The sequence below is a fragment of the Oncorhynchus mykiss genome, chromosome 19 (genome assembly GCF_057628025.1).
Source record: "Oncorhynchus mykiss isolate SJ-2025 chromosome 19, ASM5762802v1, whole genome shotgun sequence".
Lineage (NCBI taxonomy): Eukaryota > Metazoa > Chordata > Actinopteri > Salmoniformes > Salmonidae > Oncorhynchus > Oncorhynchus mykiss.
The window spans coordinates 49,848,030-49,872,010 of NC_143040.1; the positions used below are offsets into that span (position 1 = coordinate 49,848,030).

The 23,981-nt window shown below is 42.2% G+C and overlaps 3 protein-coding genes across 23 annotated transcripts in view; 1 reads left to right on the plus strand and 2 right to left on the minus strand.

Annotated features, from left to right (window-relative positions):
- Positions 1-202, minus strand: part of tdrd9 (tudor domain containing 9) — a 30,566-nt gene extending 30,364 nt beyond the window's left edge. The window contains exon 1 of the mRNA XM_021574274.3: positions 124-202. The gene's annotated coding sequence lies outside the window, so the exon portion shown is untranslated. The remainder of the gene's footprint in view (positions 1-123) is intronic.
- On the minus strand, positions 140-16,450 carry LOC110497852 (kinesin-like protein KIF15). Of its 8 annotated transcripts, XM_090211284.1 has the most exons (19): positions 16,061-16,355; positions 15,506-15,556; positions 5,398-5,525; positions 4,893-5,070; positions 4,655-4,754; positions 4,372-4,551; positions 4,124-4,242; positions 3,635-3,744; positions 3,477-3,558; positions 2,998-3,048; positions 2,726-2,876; positions 2,045-2,115; positions 1,833-1,922; positions 1,257-1,397; positions 901-1,104; positions 680-783; positions 510-576; positions 353-390; positions 140-235 (listed from the first exon to the last, which is right to left on the minus strand). In XM_090211284.1, exons 13-19 carry the CDS (start codon positions 1,860-1,862, stop codon positions 145-147), a joined length of 675 nt encoding a protein of 224 aa, XP_090067410.1. In that variant the 5' UTR covers positions 1,863-1,922; positions 2,045-2,115; positions 2,726-2,876; positions 2,998-3,048; positions 3,477-3,558; positions 3,635-3,744; positions 4,124-4,242; positions 4,372-4,551; positions 4,655-4,754; positions 4,893-5,070; positions 5,398-5,525; positions 15,506-15,556; positions 16,061-16,355; the 3' UTR covers positions 140-144. The 8 variants fall into 8 exon arrangements, 7 of the variants coding, with proteins under 7 accessions (XP_090067410.1, XP_090067412.1, XP_090067414.1 ...); XM_090211286.1 differs by lacking the exon at positions 5,398-5,525 and adding an exon at positions 1,629-1,725 and having other exon boundaries at positions 3,635-4,242; XM_090211288.1 differs by lacking the exons at positions 4,893-5,070; positions 5,398-5,525 and adding an exon at positions 1,629-1,725 and having other exon boundaries at positions 140-204; positions 3,635-4,242.
- On the plus strand, positions 12,167-23,470 carry LOC110497847 (transforming acidic coiled-coil-containing protein 3). Of its 14 annotated transcripts, XM_090211281.1 has the most exons (19): positions 12,197-12,312; positions 13,049-13,128; positions 14,130-14,166; positions 16,791-16,968; positions 17,284-17,414; positions 17,528-17,574; positions 17,688-18,852; positions 19,002-19,068; positions 19,180-19,378; positions 19,470-19,528; positions 21,031-21,161; positions 21,395-21,488; positions 21,579-21,737; positions 21,811-21,878; positions 21,973-22,016; positions 22,105-22,265; positions 22,694-22,800; positions 22,911-23,031; positions 23,161-23,470. In XM_090211281.1, exons 4-19 carry the CDS (start codon positions 16,792-16,794, stop codon positions 23,224-23,226), a joined length of 2,796 nt encoding a protein of 931 aa, XP_090067407.1. In that variant the 5' UTR covers positions 12,197-12,312; positions 13,049-13,128; positions 14,130-14,166; position 16,791; the 3' UTR covers positions 23,227-23,470. The 14 variants fall into 14 exon arrangements, with proteins under 14 accessions (XP_036810702.2, XP_036810705.2, XP_090067398.1 ...); XM_036954808.2 differs by lacking the exon at positions 14,130-14,166 and having other exon boundaries at positions 12,189-12,312; XM_090211282.1 differs by lacking the exon at positions 14,130-14,166 and having other exon boundaries at positions 12,189-12,312; positions 19,011-19,068.
- The last annotated feature ends 511 nt before the right edge of the window (positions 23,471-23,981 follow it).

The following is a 23,981-nucleotide window of genomic DNA, read 5'->3' on the forward strand; positions in this document are numbered from 1 at the left end:
ATAAAATTATTCAGCCTGTCAACTAGAGCAAGTTGCAATTTTCTGCATTCCATTTGATAATTTAAGTTATTAAAAACTACATACAATTACAATAACCCCAGCAGATCCTGATGCCCTTCTCACCTGAAGCAGTCACTCCTGGTCTCACTCCTTCCGGCTCACCTCTAGGCAGCGGTTCCTCAGCTCCTGGACACTGGTCTGAGACTGGGCCAACAGCAATTCCTGACTCGTCAGTCTAATCATCACCAACAATCAAAAAAATACTTGGGAAAAAAATAATTTGCATACACACTACACAAGTATATTCCACATAGAATCTGTGTGATAAGAGAACAAAGTGTTATTTGCATACCTTTCCTGAGCCTCAGTGAGCCTCTGTATGACTATTCTCTACAAATTAAAGGAAATTAAGAAATATGAAAAAGCACCTATTACAAATAATGGTATTTCCAAATGACTAAAACTGCATTTTCAGGTGAACAGGGGAGTTGAGTGATTGATACACAGACCATTGCACTCCTCGCCTCCTGCAGCTCTCTCAAGACGTTCTGATGAATGGCCTCATTTAAAACATCCCTGTCAATTAAAATATATACATCAGACACTTCACAAATCAACAGCCTGATAACACTTGGGTTGCAAAAATCCATCGGTAAAAATTAGATTTGAATGGACTAACCCATTTGTGTTCCCATTCTGAGCCAGTTGGTTCTGCTTGGCGTAGAGCTCATCAAAAACAGCTTGAATCTCCATTCGCACCATTTCCTTCTCATTCAGCTGACCCTGTGGGAAATCATCACAGACTAGTTAAACACCATGTGTGTTATATCAATGTGTTAATTAAGTGTCTCAAGATTGGATGTTTAGCATTCATCATGACATGCAGTAAACAAACCACACCTTGAGCTTCTGGATCTCCTCGTTCTTGGCAGCCCTTTCATAGTTAAGCTCAGTGAGGGGCACCTCCATAGTCATCATGGAAGAGCGTCGGCTCTCCAGCTCGATAACCTGTGGAAGCACTTTAGGGATGACGGATGACTGTGGAACATGATTGGCACTCTCACCTCTGACAGTCCTCTCAACCGCCTCTTGCTGTTGTTTTAACTGTTGAAAAGCAGGTAGGGAAATCACATAAACAGAGATAATTGTACAATCTATTTTGTTTGGTCTAAAATCTGACATTTTCCATGCTACTGTAGCCCTTGATTTGTTTTCAGTGGCTCTTGTATGTGCATAGGAAAAAAATGGCCTGGTACCTTCCCCTGGAGAGTGGTAGCCTCCTTCTGGGCAGTCTGATACTGTGAAGCTTGGAGAAGACCTGCCTGCTCATCTAACACCTTGGTGAGTCGCTCCACCTCCTTAGTGGCATAGACCAACTCCTCCTGTAACACCTCCACCTGAGGACAAAACATCCATCCAGACGTTGTCATAATGGTGGAATTCAGTCATACAAAAAGTCTGGGTGGCCATTTTATTAATTGTTCAGCAGTCTTATGGCTTGGGGGTAGAAGGTGTTTAGGAGCCTCTTGGACCTATACTTGGCGCTCCGGTACCGCTTGCCATGCGGTAGCAGAGAGAACAGTCTATGACTTGGGGTTGAGGTTGAAAATGTCAGTGAAGATACTTGCCAGGTGGTCCGCGCATGCTCTGAGTACACGTCCTGGTCTGTGAATGTTCACCTGTTTAAAAGTCTTGCTCACATCGGCTAAGGAGATTGTACATATCCTATAAGAACAAACCAGGTAAAAAAAATAATACATTGGTAAACTACAGCAAAAAAAAGTTAAAAATGATAATGAATTAAGAGGTACACAAATTACTTGAGTCAGTACCGTAAGGTCCTTGACACCTGCAGACAGCATGGCAAGGCCCTGATCCTTCTGGCCCAGCTTACTGCAGAGGTCCCTGGCCTGGTTGATCAGCTCCAGGACAAACAACACAAAACAAGAGACTTCTGAGATTAGATGTATCAAATACATGCAAACTGAATTATATCCCCAAATAATAGTAATTAATGGCAGGTAATTTAAGTGAGCAGACTTACTTTTTCTCAAGGCTGGATATGGTCCCATTGGCAGTTGTCAGATTTGGTTCAAGGCTTGCCATATTAGAAGTCTTTCAAAGTAAAAATACAAACAAAGGCCGGGCCAATTACAGTTGATTGGCGATTAAGATCCAATTATGTCAAATAGTTCACCTGTATTTGACAAAACTAAAAACACATACTAGAGATAACAATTTCTAAGAAATATAAATAAAACACTACATTAACCACCATGTACACAATAACAATGAATGAATGACAGGTTTGTTTTTGGTTTTGTGTAGTCCAGTCAGACACTTGCTTCTTTAGCACTACATTCTGCTCCATATTCTGAACAAGCTCTCTAGGGAGAAACAAATCAAACATGTCAACAAAACATTTAAAATACACTTCAAAAAGGTCTCATCATGCACAAATAGAAAATATGCCTTTATACAACTCACTCTAAAGTGCTCTCTCTAGCCTCTCTCAAATGGGGGGTCATATTGGTTTGTGTGTTCTTTCAGACTGAAGAGCTTTTGTCAATTCCTACAATTCAACCAACATATTCATCAATAAAAACTAATCACACTCAATCCTCCATAGGGGTTAAACTGTAATGTCATACAAATGAGACAGGTAGGCTCTGAATGTCCTTAACAGAGAAGCGGGCTTGGTTGGTTTAAAAAGGAGCTGACTGACATTGATTTGGGCCTGCTGAGCTATGATGTCCTGCTGGTTGTCCTCTAGCTGTTGCCTGGACTGGTCTGCCTCAAACTTGGCCTCGGCATGGATCTGGTCAAAGGCATCCTGCAGGGACCGCTGCTGCTCCAGGGGCTGCTCCCACTCCCACCTAAAGGAGAGCGAGAGAGAAAATGTAAGGGGGTGAGATGAGTCTGCAAACTATTATGGTGAAAGTAAAATTGTGTCTGGGTAGAGAGAGCCAGAGCTAGCTGCTCCTTCAGCTTTTTCACCTTAGCCTGTAGCTGCCTCACGTTCCCATGCATGTCTTCGTTGATCAGGGCCTGATAAAGCACAAGGAATCACATGAGGAGATACTCACTAAACAACCACAAATACAATATCTATTACAATCAGTATCACAGTATCATGGTGGCAGATAGCCTAGTGGTTAAGAACATTGGGACAGTAACTGAAAGGCCACTGGTTTGAATCCCAGAGACAGCAAGGTGGAGAAATCTGTCTATCTGCCTTTGAGCAATGCAGTTAACCCCCAACAATGACTGCTCATGGGTGCCAATTACGTAGATTAAGGCAGCCCCCCGCACCTCTAAGATTCAGAGGGGTTGGGTTAAATATGCAGAAGGCACATTTCGGTTGAATTCATTCAGTTGTGCAACTGACTAGGTTTCCCCTTTCCCCTCTTGTATGGAGAAAAGTTTTAGTAGCATATTTAATAACTATTGCGATAAACCCAACTTTGCATACTAACCTTGTTTTGATTTCAGTTTCCCCAAAGCACTTGGGTGCACATTGGCTATAATCTAGGTCTTAGCATTATATCCAAGAGAGTCCTGCAGGAAAATAGTTGTTATGTTAGCACACAACAGGAACGCCAAGAAAGCAAGAGCTTTTTTAGAATCAATTTACCCAAAGCAAGAAGGGGAGTTTGAAGTCCCTGTAGCAGATATGCCTGCTCTTCCCATTGGACTCATCCACCAGTGCCATGATCACGAGGGAGTGGTTGATGCTGCTTGCCTCTTGAAAGAGGAGAAAAGAGGGGGTTGATCTCAGAGGAGTGATAAAAATATAACAAATGAGTATACACAATAACAGATTCACGGTGGAAATTAGCCTTCTAAAGGGTTTGTTGTGTGCTGTGAATGTTCAGTCAGCGGACAGTACTCCTGCATCACCTTGAGTCTGGAACCCTCTGTGTGTGTGTGTGTGTGTGTGTGTGTGTGTGTGTGTGTGTGTGTGTGTGTGTGTGTGCGTGTGCGTGTGTGTGTGTGTGTGTGCGTGCGTGTGTGTGTGTGCGTGTGTGTGCGCGTGCGTGTGTGTGTGTGTGTGTCTCTCTCTCTGCCTCTCCAACCCAGCCAGGTCCACCAAGTTCAGCTGGGATGTGCAGATGTTCACCACCTCCAGCAGCCTCCTTGGACTGCAGAGTCATGGTGAAGCCTGCATAGGACCGCGATGACTCCCTGTTCATGGAGATAGAAGCCACACGCCTATTACACGCCACAGTCTATTGATAGCACCTGAGAGGGAAGCAGGAGAAACAAATTCAACGGCAACAGTTCAACGTCAGTCAAATCAATCCTACACAATAAATGAAGCGAGTATAATTTACGCTATGACAAAAGCAAGTCATTGGATCAGTCAATCACCTGGTAAGCTTCAGCAGCTGAAGTGACAAAATGTTCTACAGCCCCTTCCACAAACACCCGCTTCTTGATGTTCTCTCTGAGGAACAGGTTGGCTGAAGCGCTGTCCAGCAGATCATAAACCTGCTCGTTGTAGATCTCAATGAAGGAGCGATTGCACAGGAAGCTCTTGGCCTTTCCAGACTGTCAGGAAAAACAAGGTTCATTAAATCATCAATCTGAGAGAACCGATAAAACAAAATCACTGGCACTTCTCATATTTCAATGTCAGTTACTTTCTGCTCACCCTTTCGACCTCCTTGCTGATGAGGAACAACAGGTACTCCCCCCCTGTTGGTCATCAGTGAAAGTTGTCGCAATCAGACAGACCTCGGGAATACAGAATCCTGTTGCACACAGAGAGAGAGGAGACGGAATAAATGAATCAATTAAAATGTAGCTTGGTTTGACTTAAACCTCTATCCACTGATGTGTGAATTACTCCAGGTTACAGCAACTGTAACAGTCTGTCCACCAAAACAGACCTGAGTGACGTCCACATCAGCAACATGGTCATAGGTGAATGTCCGCGCAACGGCTTGATGTGCAGGCAGAGGGTGTTCGGAGAGGTGACAGAGACCTTGGTATCCATCAGTGGTTAGGCTGGTCTCATGGATCAGAGGTCTCACCCGCACAAACACTTTAATCGAGTCAGTGTCACCACTACATTGCAGAACACAAACATTAAAGGGTTAGCCTTTAATGTTTGGCTGCCAGTTTCTACTTCTGGCTGCCAGTTTCTACTTTCTTGACAACTTCTTCTAGAATTGTCATGACAAACATGAGCCACTGGCAGTATTTCTGTACAGCACTTTGAGATATCAGCTGATGTAAGAAGAGCTATATAAATACATTTGATTTGATTTGATAAGTTTCCAAATGAAGCAGGGCAACTCATGTCAGTATGCGTAGAGTGAGTCAAGTTATTATTAAATTGAAGACAATGGCCAGCTCTTGTGAGAAATTAGCAATAACATTAAGCCACATTACCTGTTGGTTACTTGGTCATGCTACATTGAGCAACTGCCAGATTTTGAATCTGATAACAGAGATACAGTGAGCTCCAAAAGTACTGGGACAGTGACACTTCTTGTTGTTTTGGCTCTGTACTCCAGCACCTTGGAATTGAAATGATACAATGACTGAGGTTTTGTGCCATTTAGAAATGATTGGTAAATAATGTATTGTCATTTGAGTCACTTTTATTGTTAAAAAGATTAGGATATGTTTCTAACATTAATGTGGATGCTACCATGATTACAGATAATCCTTAATGAATTGTGAATAACGATGAGTGAGAACTTTACAGGCATAAATATCATACCACCCCAAAAATGCTAACCTCCCGTCATTGAAATGGCATCTATACTAGTAACTTACTCAATAATCATTATTCACGATTAAATCAAGAATGTTTAAGTGTTTAGAAATCCTATTCTTATTTACAATAAAAGTGACTCAAATGGCAATACATTATTTACCAATAATTTCTAAAGGGCACAAAATAATCTATAACAACCAAAACAAACAGCAAATGCATTCAACACGTTTGTAGCATCTCAAGCCTGATGTAATCATAGAGTGCTAGGAATATGGGACCAAATATTAAACTTTTAACTACTTTAATACACACAAGTGAATTTATCCCAATACTTTTGGTCCTCTAAAAATAGGGAGACTAGCTATGTACAAAAAGTGCTGTAATTTCTAAACGGTTCCCCGATATGGAGGAATATATCCTCAAATTTAACCTCAGTCATTTTATAGTTAGTTATACAATTATACAACGGGTGGTTCTAATCCTAAATGCTGATTGGTTAAATCCCCATTCCAGCCATCGTCTATTCCACAAGTTACCACATGCTAAATGTATGAAGTTAATGCCTATTTAGTCTGTTCCATCTGACTGCACAATCCACTGTCTCATCAGCCCAGCCATGCAATTTATACACTTGATCTCCAGTATAAAAAGCATTTAGACATTTAAGTGATAATGCCCGAGAAGCCGGTGTTTGCAGGATATAGTGGCACGGAGGCTGGAGACAAGTCGAGGGCTGGCAAACCATGCCAATATGTCCTCCAAACACTGGCTTCGAGGGCATTGCCACTTTTATAAAACGGGTTACCAACATATTAAAAATTATTATCATTATTACCATTAAAAACGTTATTTTGATTAATTTATTCACACAATTCCATTCTTCCACCAATGACGCTGGTCGAGGAGGCTATTTTTACAAGATTAAGGGTGGAACACAGCCAGTTGAATAAATCCTTAAATGTGATAGGAAAGCATCCAATGGGAAAGTGTGATTATTGCCAGGAAACAGAGACCATGGAGCATGTACTGCTACAGTGTGGGCAGTATCAGAGGGAAAGAGAGAGGCTGAGATCTAAACATCCTCTCACTGTCAACTGCGTTTATCTTATGTGTAAATATTTGTATGAACATAACAAGATTCAACAACTGAGACATAAACTGAACAAGTTCCACAGACATGTGACTAAAATAAATGGAATAATGTGTCCCTGAACAAAGGGGGGGGGGGGGTCAAAATCAAAAGTAACACTCAGTATCTGGTGTGGCCACCAGCTGCATTAAGTACTGCAGTGCATCTCCTCCTCATGTACTGCACCAGATTTGCTAGTTCTTGCTGTGAGATTTTATCCCAATCTTCCACCAAGGCACCTGCAAGTTCCCGGAGATTTCTGGGGGGAATGGCCCTAGGTCTCACCCTCTGATCCAACAGGTCCCAGACGTGCTCAATGGAATTGAGATCCGGGCTCTTCGCTGGCCATGGCAGAACACTGACATTCCTTTCTTGCAGGAAATCACTCACAGAACGAGCAGTATGGCTTGTGGCATTGTCATCCTGGAGGGTTATGTCAAGATGAGCCTGCAGGAAGGGTACCACATGAGGGAGGAGGATGTCTTCCCTGTAACGCACACCGTTGAGATTGCCTGCAATGACAACAAGCTCAGTCCGATGATGCTGTGACACACCGCCCCAAACCATGACGGACCCTCAGCCTCCGCTCCAGAGTACAGGCCTCGGTGTAACGCTCATTCCTTCGACAATCAACGCAAATCTGACCATCACCCCAAGTGAGTTAAAACTACAACTCGTCAGTGAAGAGCACTTTTTGCCAGTCCTGTCTGGTCCAGCAACGGGGGGTTTGTGCACTTAGGTGACAATATCTGGTGAGGACTTGCCTTACAACAGGCCTACAAGCCCTCGGTCCAGCCTCTTTCAGCCTATTGTGGACAGTCTGAGCACTGGTGGAGGGATTGTGCGTTCCTGGTGTAATTCGGGCAGTTGTTGCCATCCTGTACCTGTACCTGTTCGGATGTACCGATCCTGTGCAGGTGTTGTTACACGTGGTCTGCCACTGCGAGGATGATCAGCTCTCCGTCCCGTCTCCCTGTAGCTCTGTCTTAGGCGTCTCAAAGTACGGACATTGCAATTTATTGCCCTGGCCACATCTGCAGTCCTCATGCCTCCTTGCAGCATGCCAAAGGCACGTTTACGCAGATGAGCAGGGACCCTGGGCATCTTTCTTTTTGTGTTTTTCAGAGTCAGTAGAAAGGGCTCTTTAGTGTCCTAAGTTTTCAGAAACTGTGACCTTAATTGCCTACAATCTGTAAGCTGTTAGTGTCTTAACGAATAATCTTTGAAAGACAGGGTCCTGAAAAAGGGACGTTTCTTTTTTTGCTGAGTTTAGTATGAGGGAGAAGGGGATACAGGAAATTAGTTTAAAGAGTATATTGAGTAGAACGTCATTCGATATAGTCTCAAATGTGTTATCTTTTTTTAAGAGCAACTTGGCTGGCAGTTAGAATTTAGTTTCTCCCTGTCTCTGGCCCACCCTCCAGTACAGTACACCAGAACGTTGGATGCCAACCGCCGATAAACCCCACCCAAGAAGAAGAAGTCGGCTGGTCGTTCAGTCTTTTATGCGTATATACATATGTACAAAACCAAGGTTGCCAGGTGCACTGTGTTTCCTCTGACACATTGGTGCGGCTGGCTTCCGGGTTGGATGCGCGCTGTATTAAGAAGCAGTTGGGTTGGGTTGTGTATCGGAGGACGCATGACTTTCAACCTTCGTCTCTCCCAAGCCCGTACGGGAGTTGTAGCGATGAGACAAGATAGTAGCTACTAACAATTGGATACCACGGAATTGGGGAGAAAAAGGGGTAAATAAAAAATAATCAATAAAAAAAGGTAAGAAACGAAGTGCAGCTCTTTTGCTGTCTTTCCAGCTTCAGTTTGAAGTGATTGTGTTATCTGTGTTGTTGGCCAGCTCCAATGAACAAGTGTCCTAACCAGGGTACATTTTCAATCCCAGGCGAAATCGCGCCTCATTACCTCATATCACTGAAAACATTCAGAACGACTGGGTTGTGTCCATAGATACAGAACACAAAGACTGAACAGACTTGACTGGGTCGTGTTTCTGGCAACCGTACTGATAGAACGAATGACCTTCCGACTTGGGTAGCAACCTTAGATTTGTGTCGGGACTATATCTTGTGGAAGGATGAAATAGAATCAATAAATTCAACTAAAATAATGTTAATGGAAAATATGTCCATCATTATTTGAATATGTTAGTAACCCATTGTATAAAAGTGATAATGCCCTCGAAGCCGGTGTTGCCTACAAATATCCTAATATTCAGCCAAACCAATAGCTAGCTAACTGTTAGTATAAACAAAAGTTCACATGAAAATTTGAACGTTTAGGTGACCTAACCTTTCCCTTCGTATTCATTTTGCTTTGTTGCAACCTAATGTCAAAACTCTGTGATAGTGTAGCTATCATCTACATAAATCCATCTTTGACTTTGGCGGGTTCGACCATCATCTTCTGTGGGTTTTATGGAGGACTAAATCCCCAAAAGGTGTAACGTTATTGCCGCCACCAACTGGAAAGGTTGAAACCCCAAAAATAAACAAATAAAAATACATAGGTAATAGTGAAACCAACTTAATCCACCCTAATAAAAACAAACCCAGGGACTCTGATGGCACAGCTGGCGCTGCAGTACAGCGCCCTTAACCACTGCGCCACCCGGGAGGCCTTGACAGTTCTATCTTGACGGAAAATGTTGTAGTTGTCCTACCGATCCTCGACTTCGGCGATGTCATTTACAAAATAGCCTCCAACAATCTACTCAGCAAACTGGATGCAGCCTATTACAGTGCCATCCATTTTGTCACCAAAGCCCCATATACCACCCACCACTGCGACCTGTATGCTCTCGTCGGCTGGTCCTTGCTACATATTCGTCGCCAGACCCACTGGCTCCAGGTCATCTATAAGTCTTTGCTAGGTAAAGCTCCGTCTTATCTCAGCTCACTGGTCACCATAACAACACCCACCCGTAGCACGCGCTCCAGCAGGTATATCTCGCTGGTCATCCCCAAAGCCAAACACCACATTTGGCTGCCTTTCCTTCCAGTTCTCTGCTGCCAATGACTGGAACGATTTGCAAAAAATTTGTAAAAAATAAAAAAATCTATTTTTTAATTTTTAAAATTTTTAATTTAAAAAAAATATATAAACAAAATTGCTGAAGTTGGAGACATATCTCCCTCACTAACTTTAAGCATCAGCTATCTGAGCAGCTTACCGATCGCTGCAGCTGTACACAGCTCATCTGTAAATAGCCCACCCACTCTACCTACCTCATCCCCATATTGTTTTTATCTACTTTTTTGATTTTTTGCACACCAGTATTTCTACTCGCACATCATCATCTGCACAACTATCACTCCAGTGTTAATTTGCTAAATTGTAATTACTTCGCTACTATGGCCTATTTATTGCCTTACCTCCTCACGCCATTTGCACACACTGTATATTTTTCTATTGTGTTATTGACTGTATGTTTATTTATTCCATGTGTAACTCTGTTGTTGTTTGTGTCGCACTGCTTTGCTTTATCTTGGCCAGGTTGCAGTTGTAAATGAGAACTTGTTCTCAACTGGCCTACCTGGTTAAATAAAGGCTACATTTATTTTTATTTTTTAAATGGCCTATCCCGGCCAAATCCTAACCCGGATGATACAAGCTGGAATCGAACCAGGGTCTGTAGTGACGCCTCTAGCACTAAGATGCAGTGCCTTAGACTGCTGCGCCATGTCAGGAGCCCATGTAACTCCTTCGCTGAGAAATCTTTCAGCCCCAGGAACTACTTCGCCACATCCACTATGATTTCTATCTTCCTGGACCATCTCCCCACCTTGGCAGTGCCATTAATTACCATAGCTTTAAAGGCCACAAAGTCCACCTTCTTAACTTTTAAAGTGTCAGGATCCTGCTGGTGAAAGGCAACCCCTGCAGCCTGCAGTGTAGGCCTATCCACCACAATGGACTTTTCTGGTGCACCATTCAAACTCTCAGCCCTTTTCACAGCTGCTGCATATGAAATGCTCTGTACAACCCTGACTTTGGCCACCTCATTCTCTTTCACCCATGTGGGGCATTCGAAAGACGTGGCCTCATGGTTCCCACTGCAATTTCTCTGAAGCAGGTTTTCATGAAGGATCTCTCTGTACTTTGCTCCGTTCATTTTTCCGCTGATGCTGCAGCATGATGCTGCCACCACCATGCTTCACCACAGGAATGGTGCCAGATTTCCTCCAGACATGACACTTGGCATTCAGGACAGAGTTCAATCTTGATTTCATTATACCAGAGAATTTTGTTTCTCATGATCTGAGAGCCCTTTAGGTGCCTTTTGCCAAACACCAAGTGGGCTGTCATGTGCCTTTTACTGAGGAGTTGCATCTGTCTGACAACTCTACCATAAAGGCCTGATTGGTGGAGGGCTGCAGAGATGGTTGTCCTTCTGGGAGTTTCTTCCATCTACACAGAGGAACTCTGTCAGAGTGACCATCGGGTTCTTAGTCACCTTCCTGACCAAGGTCCTTCTCCCCCGATTGCTCAGTTTGGCCGGGTCTCTTCTTCCATTTAAGAATGATGGAGGCCACTGTATTCTTGGGGATCTTCAATCCTGCAGAAATGTTTTGGTACCCTTCCCCAGATCTGTGCCTCGACACAATCCTGCCTCGGAGCTCTACGGACAATTCCTTTGACCTCATGGCTTGGTTTTTGCTCTGACATGCACTTTCAACTGTGGGACCTTATATAGACAGATGTGTGCCTTTCCAAATCATGTCCAATTAATTGAATTTACCACAGGTGGACTCCAATCAAGTTGTAGAAACATCTCATAATGATCAATGGAAACAGGATGCACCCAAGCTTCATTTCGAGTCTCATAGCAAAGGGTCTGAATACTATATACTGTAAATCAGGTATTTATGTTTTATTTATTTTTTGTTGAAATTTGCTAAAATTTCTAAAACCCTGTTTTTGCTTTGTCATTATGGGGGATTGATGAGGATTTTTTTAAATTTTTTTTATCCATTTTAGAATAAGGCTGTAATGTAACAAATTGTGGAAAAAGGGAAGGGGAATACTTTCTGAATGCACTCTTTCCTTTAATTTTCTCCCTCTCAAAGAGCAGAGGCTGCAAATAATATCAATTTTCATTACGGAACAGAGAGTATACACTGCCTCCGTCGTGTTGTAAAATGTACACTCTCTAATCATAAAAAAATGGCATCAAACGCGAGCCTGGAAATCGTCTTTGTCTCGTCTTTGGCGCAAGTTCACTGGTCGGTTCAAAGTCACGCAACGCTATTGGCTTATTCGTATAAAGCTCCGCCCCATTTTTTGTGTTTTCTGTCTGTTTAATTGGTCCAAATCGAGGCGTTTAAATTCGAAATCTACCGACCACTTGCATTGCAAGACGATTTCGAAAAATAAACTGTGGGTTGAGTTATTTGCGTCAAGAGAAGTTATTTTATGCTTATCCGACTCCTTGATTGAGGTATGTAGCTATTTGGCTGCTTTTTAATTGTTCATCTGACTTGGTCTATCGCGCAAAATGTCTTCCTTAATTTGATGCATCTTTTGTAGCCCCACGCTAGCGATTTACCTAACGTTGGCTAGCTAACTAAATGACTTATGGTTAGTAACTGACGTTAACCAGCTAACGGACTTTAGTTAACTCCTAGCGCAAACGTTAGCTTTGCCTTGGATTCTCGAGAACAAGTTCCCTCCAATGTCTGTTATCTATACAGTACAATATAAACTGGTCATTTTATGTTAGGATAAACTGCTTATTTAGGTAATTGTGTTAGTCATATTGCTTAGTTATCTATGGTTAATGTCAACCTAACTAGCAGCTGACAAGGTCCGCTAGTTTTCTATTGTTAATTATTGGCTAACGTGCTGAATTAATAACGAACTAGCGTTACAAGGTAGCGTACCTAATGTGAACAAGATTTTATTTGGACTTGTTCCTTGTTAGGAACAAGGCCTTGTTAGTTGTTCCTAACTAACGTTAGCTGGTATGCGATTGCCATTATCAGTTCAAGTAAGAGCAAAACTCGTGGCATTGCTTCAAACCTTTTATGTACTAGTTAAATGTTAAACCGGACCATCCACAAAATGCTGCAGTCACGGTGGCTTAGTTTAATTGGCTATGCACCAAGGGAAATTAATTTAGCCAAACTCTGAATGATTCCAAATGGACTTTGCAGATTTTGTGTGCTCTTTGGCAGGCCTGGCAGATGCATCCAGTGTAGGGAAAACTGACAAGCCCTGGAACTGCAGGCCACATTATGGTGTGAGGACGTAGTGGGTAAATTGCTTCTAGTCATTGTCACCAACTCAACATTCTTGGCATGCTAACAAGTGTTGTGTACAATTCAGAATCTGGTAATATAAATGTAGCCTTGGCTATCAATTGGAATGTCTGTAAACAAACTTGTTTGAATGACAAGTATTTGTGGCCTGATGAACAGTTCTTTCTCCCCACTGGTAGCACATGACCCTTTCACCTTTTATTTCCAAATAAATTGCACATTTAGACTTCTACAGGTTGGTGACGTTTACATGTATCCATTGTCAACAAGGATCCAACGACACAAACTGAGTGTAAAAAAAACTTTAGGAACACATGGTCTTTTCACGAGACTGACCAGGTGAAAGCTATTATCCCTTATTGATGTCACCTGTAAAATCAACTTCAATCAGTGTAGATGGAGAAGAGACAGGTTAAATTATTTTTAATCCTTGAGACATGGCCTGTGGTCCAAACACTTAAAAGACACACCCTATCCCTTCAACCCTCAAATTAATTGAACACTTCTGATGTCTGACGAGTATACACTTGCAGGGCGAGGGAGGAAGGAATTATTTTTAAATGGACCACCCTTGGCTTGAAATTCGTCACTCATTCATCCCGCATTGATTGTCTTTTCGGATGCTTTAAATGCGCTACGTTCAATTATAAGTGCATGTCGACTTAAATTAAATATTTATTAATTAGCGAGGTCGACCGATTTTTATCGGAATGGCCGATTTAACTAGGGCCGTTTTCATAACAATCGGAAATTGGTATTTTTGGACACCGATTTGGCCGATTTGATAAATAAATACATTTTTACACCTTTTTAACTAGGCAAGTCAGTTAAGAACACATTCTTATTTTCAATGACGGCCTAGGAACTGTGGGTTAACTGACTTGTTCAGGGGCAGAAGACAGATTTTTTACCTTGTCAGCTCGGGGATTCAATCTTGCAACCTTACAGTTAACTAGACCAATGCTCTACCCACCTGCCTCTCATTGCACTCCACTAGGAGCCTGCCTGTTACGCGAATGCATTAAGAAGCCAAGGTAAGTTGCTTGCTATCATTAAACTTATCTTATAAAAAACAATCAATCATAATCACTAGTTAACTACACATGGTTGATATTACTTGCACATAATCGATGCAGTGCACATTTGCGAAAAAGGTCTGTCTTTGCTCCAACGTGTACCTAACCATAAAAATCAATACACAAGTACATATTTTTTAAACCTGCATATTTAGTTAATATTGCCTGTTAACATTAATTTCTTTTAACTAGGTATATTGTGTCACTTTTCTTGCAACAGTCAGGGTATATGCAGCAGTTTGGGCCGCCTGGCTCGTTGTGAACTGTGTGAAGACTATTTCTTCCTAACAAAGACAGCCAACTTCGTCAAACGGATGATTTAACAAAAGCGCATTTGTGAAAAAAAGCACAGTCGTTGCACGACTGTACCTAACCATAAACATCAATGCCTTTCTTAAAATCAATACACAGAAGTATATATTTTTAAACCTCTAAATTTAGCTAAAAGAAATCCAGCTTAGCAGGCAATATCAACCAGGTGAAATTGTGTCACTTCTCTTGCATTCATTGCACACAGAGTCATGGTATATGCAACAGTTTGGGCAGCCTGGCTCGTTGCGAACTAATTTGGCAGAATTTTACGTAATTATGACAACATTGACGGTTGTACAATGTAACAGCAATATTTAGACTTATGGATGCCACCCGTTAGTTAAAATACGGGACGGTTCCGTATTTCACTGAAATGATAAACTTTTTGTTTTCGAGATGATTGTTTCTGGATTCAACCATATTAATGACCTAAAGCTTGTATTTCTGTGTGTTATGTTATAATTAAGTCTATGATTTGATAGACTGCTCTGACTGAGTGATGGTAGGCAGCAGGCCTGTAAGCATTCATTCAAACAGCACTTTCGTGCGTTTTGCCAGCAGCTCTTCGCAATGCTTCAAGCATTGAGCTGTTTATGACTTCAAGCCTATCAACTCCTGAGATTAGGCTGGTGTAACCAATGTGAAATGGATAGCTAGTTAGCGGGGTGCGCGCTAATAGCGTTTCAAACGTCACTCGCTCTGAGACTTGGAGTAGTTGTTCCCCTTGCTCTGCAAGGGCCGTGGATTTTGTTGAGCGATGGGTAACGATGCTTAGAGGGTGGCTGTTGTCGATGTGTTCCTGGTTCGAGCCCAGGTAGGGGCGAGGAGAGGGACGGAAGCTATACTGTTACACTGGCAATACTGTTACACTGGCAGTACTAAAATGCCTATAAGAACATCCAATAGTCAAAGGTATATGCAATACAAATGGTTTAGAGAGATAGTCCTATAAATACTATATTAACTACAACCTAAAACCTCTTACCTTGGAATAGTGAAGGCTCATGTTAAAAGGAACCACCAGCTTTCCAATGTTCTGAGAAAGGAACTTAAACATTAGCTTTTTTACATGACACATATTTCAATTTTACTTCTCCAACACTTTTTGCATTATTTAAACCAAATTGAACATGTTTCATTATTCATTTAAGGCTAAATTGATTTTTATTGATGTATTATATTAAGTTAAAATAAGTGTTCATTCAGTATAGTTGTAATTGTCATTATTACAATTTGTTTTTAAATCGGCCGATTTTAAGCGGTATTGGCTTTTTTTTTTGTCCTCCGATTGGTATCGGCATTGAGAAATCATAGTCGGTTTACCTCTATTATTAATATACACCTACTGTATGATAGCTAGCAAATTAATTAGCTAACTAACATTAGCCTGCCTAGCTGGAACTTCTGAAGAAGGAAAAGGTTTTTCTACAATTTCCAAAAGATAATCAAACAAAAATATTTACTTTTTACGAGACGTGTTTGTGCTGTCATGTGCATTAGTAGCACCATTTCAAACTTATTTATGTTAGTTTTTACTTACACTTGTATGTTGACTTCTCCATTGATGTTTAAGTTTTCGCAGACTTCTTAGCGCATGTACAATCGTCGCAAATTGAATTGTGGGGAGTTTCAGGCCCCGGAGTGTACATAATTGTACACTCGCGAAGCTGACTAAAAACGAGGGCTGAGGGGCTTACGTTGCGAACTTCCCTTGCTTGGCGAATCATTTGGACCGCCCATCAAGAGGGAAATCCCCTTCACCATAAGGGCATTAAGCGAGGGTAAGTGGACGAGGGTGTCTTAAGTGTTTGGACCGCAGCCCATGGATTGTGTGTGCCATTCGGAGGGTGAATGGGCAAGACAAAATATTAATGTGCCTTTGAACAGGCTATGGTAGAAGGTGCCAGGCACACAGTTTGAGTCGAACTGCAACGCTGCTGGCTTTTTCACGCTTAACAATTCTCGTGTATCAAGAATGTTTCACCATCCAAAGGACATCAGCCAACTTGAGACAACTGTGGGAAGTATTGGAGTGTGCACAAGAGGTGTAACTCAATATTAGGAAGGTGTTCCTAATGTTTTGTACAATCGGTGTATAGCTGATACACACCCCCTCAATGTTGTATCTAGAGATTAGATTGAATGGGCTTCGTCAATTAGATTGACGTCCGTGACGTGCTTTGCTCAGTCTAATCAGTGTGCCCAGCTGTCTACTGGGTGGGGCCTACTTTTGCTTCAGCTCCCTAACTTCTGTGTGCCCCTCTTCATAGGATGAGTTCTACTGCTGTGAACGATGAGAATCGTGGGATCTGCCCTGGAAGAAAGCACAGCAATTCAGAGACGAGTTGTGACATCTTTTCCTTGGATCAGCCGACTGGGAGGCCATCCATCCTTCGCCAGTCTCAGGCAGAGAACCTGTCCAACAAAACTATAGGAAAGGGAGGGAAGGTACAGTGCATATATGTTGTCAAGAAGCCTAGTCTTCTAGTAGTTTAAAATGTTCCAGAATAATTCTCTCTGTAAAATAATCTTGTTATTTGAGGATCTATGCTTGACTGTTTGAATAGTCTAGCAAAAAGCACTAGCTGACGCACACCCAACATTTTTTGAGGTGTTTACTCAGAGTAAACTGCATAAAAATAAAGTTCACTCAATGTGCGCGCAACAATTTAACCAGGTTAGGTGTACCCATTTTATATTTCTTTATTTGTCTGTTTGAAAGAACATTTTGTTTTCAGATAACCTTTTGGTGTCTGCGTTCAGGTTTGTTTTCAGACTCCAAGAAGAGACCCTCACACTAAGAGAATAGAATCACCAACAAAGTCCCTCAAGATGGCAAGCATAGATTACTGTACAAAAGCCCTAGAGTCTCTACAGCTTACAACACCAGAAGAGTAAGCATGTACTTTTTTTAAAGCTGTAGCTGTACGTCACGTTGGCAGAATGATTATTCATAATCGTATCAAGATGAAAGATTCGAGACTAATCTATCCTCGTATTTTTACAGGGTGTTGCTGCAGGAAATCAATGTGCCTGTTGATGTACCAAAATCAGGTAGATGCATTTTAATAAATGTCCAAGATCCATTACGACATCGCTTTGTCACCATTATTTCAACCATAAAATGTTGACTTGATTTTTTACTTATTTTACGGTGGACTTTTCAGATGTGTCATCCTATCCTGATGATGACATGCCAATTCAGAGTAAAGGAGGTTATCAGCTGGATTTTGATAACCTTGATGTCATCAATCCCTTCCAAGGGTCTGGTAAAATGGTCCTCTCTCCAGCAAGGCACAGTGAACTAGTTGAAGCCTCCAAGGCTGTTCATCTGAGTGAACCTACTGTAGTTGAGGAAGTTTCTCATGAGAAGATGTTAGATGATTTTGACAAGATTGAAACGGCACTGGATGAGACCCTCCCGTTCATGCCATCACTGGAAAATTCTCTTGCTGACATCTCAGCTGATGTGCGTTCAACAGATAGCAGTGTGGTCACCATGACGAAGGATCCAGCCATTGAGTTATCCAAAGCTGATGAGGACGAGACTGTACAGTCATCCGTTAACCTTAACCCAGATCAAGCTGTCGACATCTCTAGAGATAAGGAGACTCCTCTGCCGCCCAAAGGTTCTTACAAATTCGATTTTGACGACCTTGATTCAGTCAATCCTTTCCAAACAGGAGCCTCCCAAATTCAGAATTCCCCCGTACTTGGAAGAAAGCTGCCATGCAATGAACCCCCAGAGGTGGAAGTTGACGAGACTGCCCCTGCTGGTAAGGAAATGGGACCTGCAGCCATGGTTCGGGTGTCTCAGCCAGTTGTATTGGCACCTGTCCAGCCAGAGATGAGAGCTATTGCACCATTGTCACCTGCTCCCAAGGAGACGAGCCAGCCCGCTGAAGACTCCATGCCTCAGCCGAGTGAAGCCGCTCCCAATGCCGGGCCAGTGAAACTTGAGTTCAATTTCGATGACGGCGGGGAGATCAAACGTAAGCCTCTTCCCAAGCGGTTTGTCAAAAGGCCTCCTGGTCTTAAGCCTTCAGAGAAAAAGGCTGTACCTGAAGAAAAGAAAGAACCTCTATCTACGGAATCTCCAGTGATGCCAGCGGTCAGTGATTCTGATATTCCTGTTCCAAAAGGCGTGTACAAGTTTGACAAGTTTGATGACCCAGACTTCAATCCATTTGGTACAAATGCAAGAATGAGTGACTCTATAGTCTGTAAGGTGAAATCCAGTTCAGAGGCCAAGGGATCAAACTCAGTCAGGGTGGCTGCCTCCCCTGATAAAGTGACGGAGCCTGTTCAGAAAGACACCGCACCATGGCCACTGTAAGTTCATGTTCATTACAACTTTAATATTATTAAATTAATGTTTTAAAGGTAGTCTTGATCTATATTTGAAGCATAATCAGTTCTGTATAAAGAGAAGCTTAATGTAGCTGCACCGCTCCATTAGCTGGTAGTGATTATATTTTCAGTCTTCCTAGTGCTGGAGACAAAATCTCAAGGACTGAACCTGATCTTTCTGCCACAAGAGAAGGAATTGTAAGCTTTTTAAAAACTTGCTCAGATTAGATATTGGAAAAATATTTTGGCTAGCCAAAGCTGTATATTGATTGTGTGCTTATTTGGGTGACATTCTTTCTACAATTGTAGGACAACATTCCATCTGAAGCTGCTGATCTTGTGGAATCTTGTGAAGTTCAGGATCCTTTGTCTGGCCAAGAGCAGGAACCTCCAACTGAACCTGACCAACCTTCACTGAGCACCCTAGAACTCTTTGAACTCTGCCCATTTGAGCAGAACCCACAAAATGGCATGTCAGAATTTAATGAGTTTGTTCCTGGAACCACATGTAAGTCAAATAACTTGAGGAATTCATGTTCGTTGCTGTAATGTCGACTTGACTAGCTTTTTGACTAACACTTGTCCCCCGTTCTCTCAAGTCATGGCGAATGACTTTGATGGACAGATGGACTACCTGGAGCAGTTTGGGTCCAGCAATGTAAGTGATTATAAAAAAAAAATATATATATATATATATATATATATACATACATACATACATACATACTCAGCAAAAAAAAAGAAATGCCCCTTTTTCAGGACCCCATCTTTCAAAGATTATTTGTAAAAATCCAATTAACTTCAGATCTTCATTGTAAAGGGTTTAAACACTGTTTCCCATGCTTGTTCAATGAACCATAAACAATTACCATAAACAATTACATGCACCTGTGAAACGGTCATTAAGACACTAACCGCTTACAGATGGCAGGCAATTAAGGTCACAGTTCTGAAAACTTAGGACACTAAAGAGGCCTTTCTACTGACTCTGGAAAAACACAAAGATATATGCCTGGGGTCTCTGCTCAATCTGCGTGAACGTGCCTTGGGCATGCTGCAAGGAGGCATGAGGACTGCAGATGTGACCAGGGCAATAAATTGCAATGTTCGTACTGTGAGACTTCTAAGACAGCGCTACAGGGAGACAGGATGGACAGCTGATCGTCCTCGCAGTGGCAGACCACGTGTAACAACACCTGCACAGGATACATCACACCTGCAGGACAGGTACAGGATGGCAACAACAACTGCCCCAGTTACACCAGGAACGCACAATCCGTCCATTAGTGCTCAGACTGTCCAATAGGCTGAGAGAGGCTAGACTGAGGGCTTGTAGGCCTGTTGTAAGACAGGTCCTCACCAGACATCACCAGGGGTTTTGTCTCACTAGGGGTGATGGTTGGAATTGCGTTTATCGTTACACTGAGGCCTGTACTCTGGAGCGGGATCAAGGTGGATGGTCCGTCATGGTCTGGGGCGGTCTGTCACAGTATCATCGGACTGAGCTTGTCATTGCAGGCAATCTCAACTCTGCATTACAGGGAAGACATCCTCCTCCTTCATGTGGTACCCTTCCTGCAGGCTCATCCTGACATGACCCTCCAGCATGACAATGCCATCAGCCATACTGCTCGTTCTGTGCGTGATTTCCTGCAAGACAGGAATGTCAGTGTTCTGCCATGGCCAGCAAAGAGCCCGGATCTCAATTCCAATGAGCATGTCTGGGACCTGTTGGATCGGAGGGTGAGGGCTAGGGCCCCCCCCCCCCCCCCCCCAGAAATGTCCGGGAACTTGCAGGTGCCTTGGTGGAAGAGTGGGGTAACACAGCAAGAACTGACAAATCTGGTGCAGTCCATGTAGAGGAGATGCACTGTAGTACTTAATGCAGCTGGTGGCCACACCAGATACTGTTACTTTTGATTTTGACACCCCCCTTTGTTCAGGGACACACTATCCCGTTTCTGTTAGTCACGTCTGTGGAACTTGTTCAGTTTATGTCTCAGTGGTTGACTCTTGTTTATGTTCATACAAATGTTACATTTGCTGACAATAAACGCAGTTGACAGTGAGGTCTTTTCCTTTTTTCGTGCGTTTACATACTTTCATACCTGGTTTATATGCATTGTGGGCTTCCTCTAATTATGTAGCCTTTAAATTCAGTTCAAGGAGTCAGCACTGAGGAAACAATCTCTGTACCTCAAATTTGACCCCCTCATGAGAGAAAGCCCCAAGAAGTCTGGAGGCCCCACAGGACTCGACAACCTACCTCAACCGGATGCCTTTGCTTCACGGTGCGTTACTGTTTTGGTCATAATCACATGGTTTTGTTTTACCCATCTAACTGGGTGGGGGAAATTACTTGTGTTCATCTTAAAATGTTCTAGTTGCATTTAAGTATTTAATTGGCCTAGAATTGAGAGCATACTTACACAACTAGATTATCTAAAATGGGTTTGCAATTCAAAGGTGAATATCAAGGTGTTTTCTCCAAATCTGAGCGAGGTTTCTGTTAATGTGGTTTTAGTGTGGATACCCAGAAGACTGGTGATAAGGAGGAAGTGAATGAAATGAATGGACTGAAATCTCTCAACCCCAAACTTATTGATGTCCCACCACCTGTAAGTTTCCTCAGTCCTCAAAGATCCTATAATATAGTAAAGCTAAGTAATGTGGGAAAACTGTTAAATGGGTGTCTTCTGTCCCTTTAGGTTCAGGTTGTTGGTCCTATGACTCCTCTTGTGCAAAATTCCCCTATGAATCTAGCCTCAACTTTCCCCCAACCAGCCAACACTGAGGATAACATCATAGAGGTGCTTAAATACAGTCAGCAAGATATGGATGCTGCCATTGCCAAGATCCAGAAAGAAGTACGTATTTGTTTTTCTCATCTCTTTCAATCCAGTCATGATCATTTTCATTTATAATGGTTTGTTTTTATAGGTAAAGGAACAGGAAGCTCAATGGAAGGCAAAGCATGACAAGCTGTCTTGGGATAATCATGCAATGGGGTAAGCAATAAGCATTGACACTAGTATTTGGTCACTTCTCATTTCACACCTCTAACAATTAACTGTTGGTTTCTCTGCTTTTTTGTTTTTGCAGGAAAATCATGTCTGAATTTGAAGCCACAATTGCTCAGATATTGGGTATGTTGTAGTAAAGGCAATTTTGCAATGTTAATATCCTTTTCATGTAAAATGTACAACTTGTTGTGATTGTCATTGTTTCCTGCAGCTGATAAACAAAGGGAGAAGGAGATGGCCCAGGCTGAGATCACTAAAGTCTTGCAGGAGAAGGAGCAGGTATCACAGGACCTGAACACCATGGAGAGGTCCTTCTCTGAGCTCTTCAAGAGACTGGACAAGTACAAAGAGGCCATCGAGGGTTACAAAAAGGTCGGCATTAAAAAGGATGTCATGACCTATGCATAGTGGAATGTCTAAATTTGAACCTATTTAATAAAAATATATTTATTTATTTTTCATCAAACTGTCCTTATGGTCCAGCACCTTTCTCAGGCAATTGTGTTCATTTTTGATGTAATTATCATTTCTGGAGAAGGCTTAAAATACATGATCTTGCTGTTTGGGGTTTTAGGCTGGGTTTCTGTACATCATTTTGAGATATCAGCTGATGTACGAAGGGCTATATAAATACATTTGATGATGATTTGATAGAATCTTGCTGACACATTATTGCGCAAAACACCATGCTTTGGTGCAGGTAAGTAACATTGCTGTGAAGGACGATACTGAATTGATGTAGTTCCATGACTTTGCTTTGCCAACCTCGTAACCTTTGGTTATAATTGTGTGCCACTAAGAATGAAGAGATGCTGAAGAAATGTGCTCAAGATTACCTGGCTAGGATCAAGAAGGAGGAGCTGCGCTACCAGACCCTGAAAGTCCATGCAGAGCAGAAAATTGGCCTGTAAGACATTCAAACTATATTTTTTTGTGCAAAATACAGCCGGATACATAATTGCATATTGTTGCCGGCTTCTATAGTCTTACTTGGCTGACTATTACTTTTCCCCCCAGGGCGAATGGAGAGATTGCAGAGGTTCGCTCCAAACTAAAGTCAGAGGTCTCTGCACTTCAGGCCCAGCTGCGCAGAGAGCAGCTAAAGGTCCAGTCACTGGAGAATAGCCTTGACCAGAAAGTAAGTCCACCTCAGTCTGAAGTCCATGGAGCTGCCTTTATCAATGTTTTTGGCATAATTTGTTCATGGAAGTTTTGCTCTTGCTCTTATCAGATTATTTTCCTTGCTTTTTCCCCCCTGTCCCCTCAGGTAAAAGAGACTGAAGAACTCACCAATCTTTGCGATGAGCTAATCACTAAAGTCCAGAAGGGCTGAGTTCAACTGTATGTTTATGTCCTTGCCTTTATTGCTGTAGTTTAGATTTTTTACAAATCTAAATATGTCCTCTTCCTGATGAGCATGTGTGAATATCGCTTTGTAAGTGTTTTGCTGCTCTTGATTGGAGATTGAGAAATGTAATAGTACTTCACTGGCTCATCTACTGATTCATATTTTGTCAATGTTGGTCTTGTTCATGTCTGTCTTTATTACTGTAATAATAAAACATTTTACTAATCAAGATCTATTGTAGCTCCTTGCAAGTTTATTTGAATTGCATTGTAGCCTTCAATTCCATTTTGATCCTCCAGGAGATGCTGTTTACCATAAGTAATATTTTGGAGTGTAGTCTTTGCAAAGGTAATTTTGAGTTTTTGGTTTCGTGCATTCATTGCATGTTCTGATGAGCATAGCAGTGACATTTGTACAAGTTATTCCGAACAGTAGCTAAAAGTACCTCCATAGATTCTTCTAGTGATGTGCTGTTAAAACATTTCAATAGCCTCTTGTCTCCAGAACCAAAGCTCATCCCGTTCCACAATGCTTACAACAAAACAAGCTACCCTGATACAATGCTCCCCTTCTTCCCTGAGTAATCACAGGGTTCTGTCACATCACTCCCGGACCAGGACAATGCACTTCCTAAATGGTGAAAGGAAATCCTACCTAGATTGGAGTTGAATGAGGTGGTAGTGTGGGGCAGAGGGGAGGAGAAGGGCTAGATTCACTCTTAAATGGGAGCGATGCTAGTC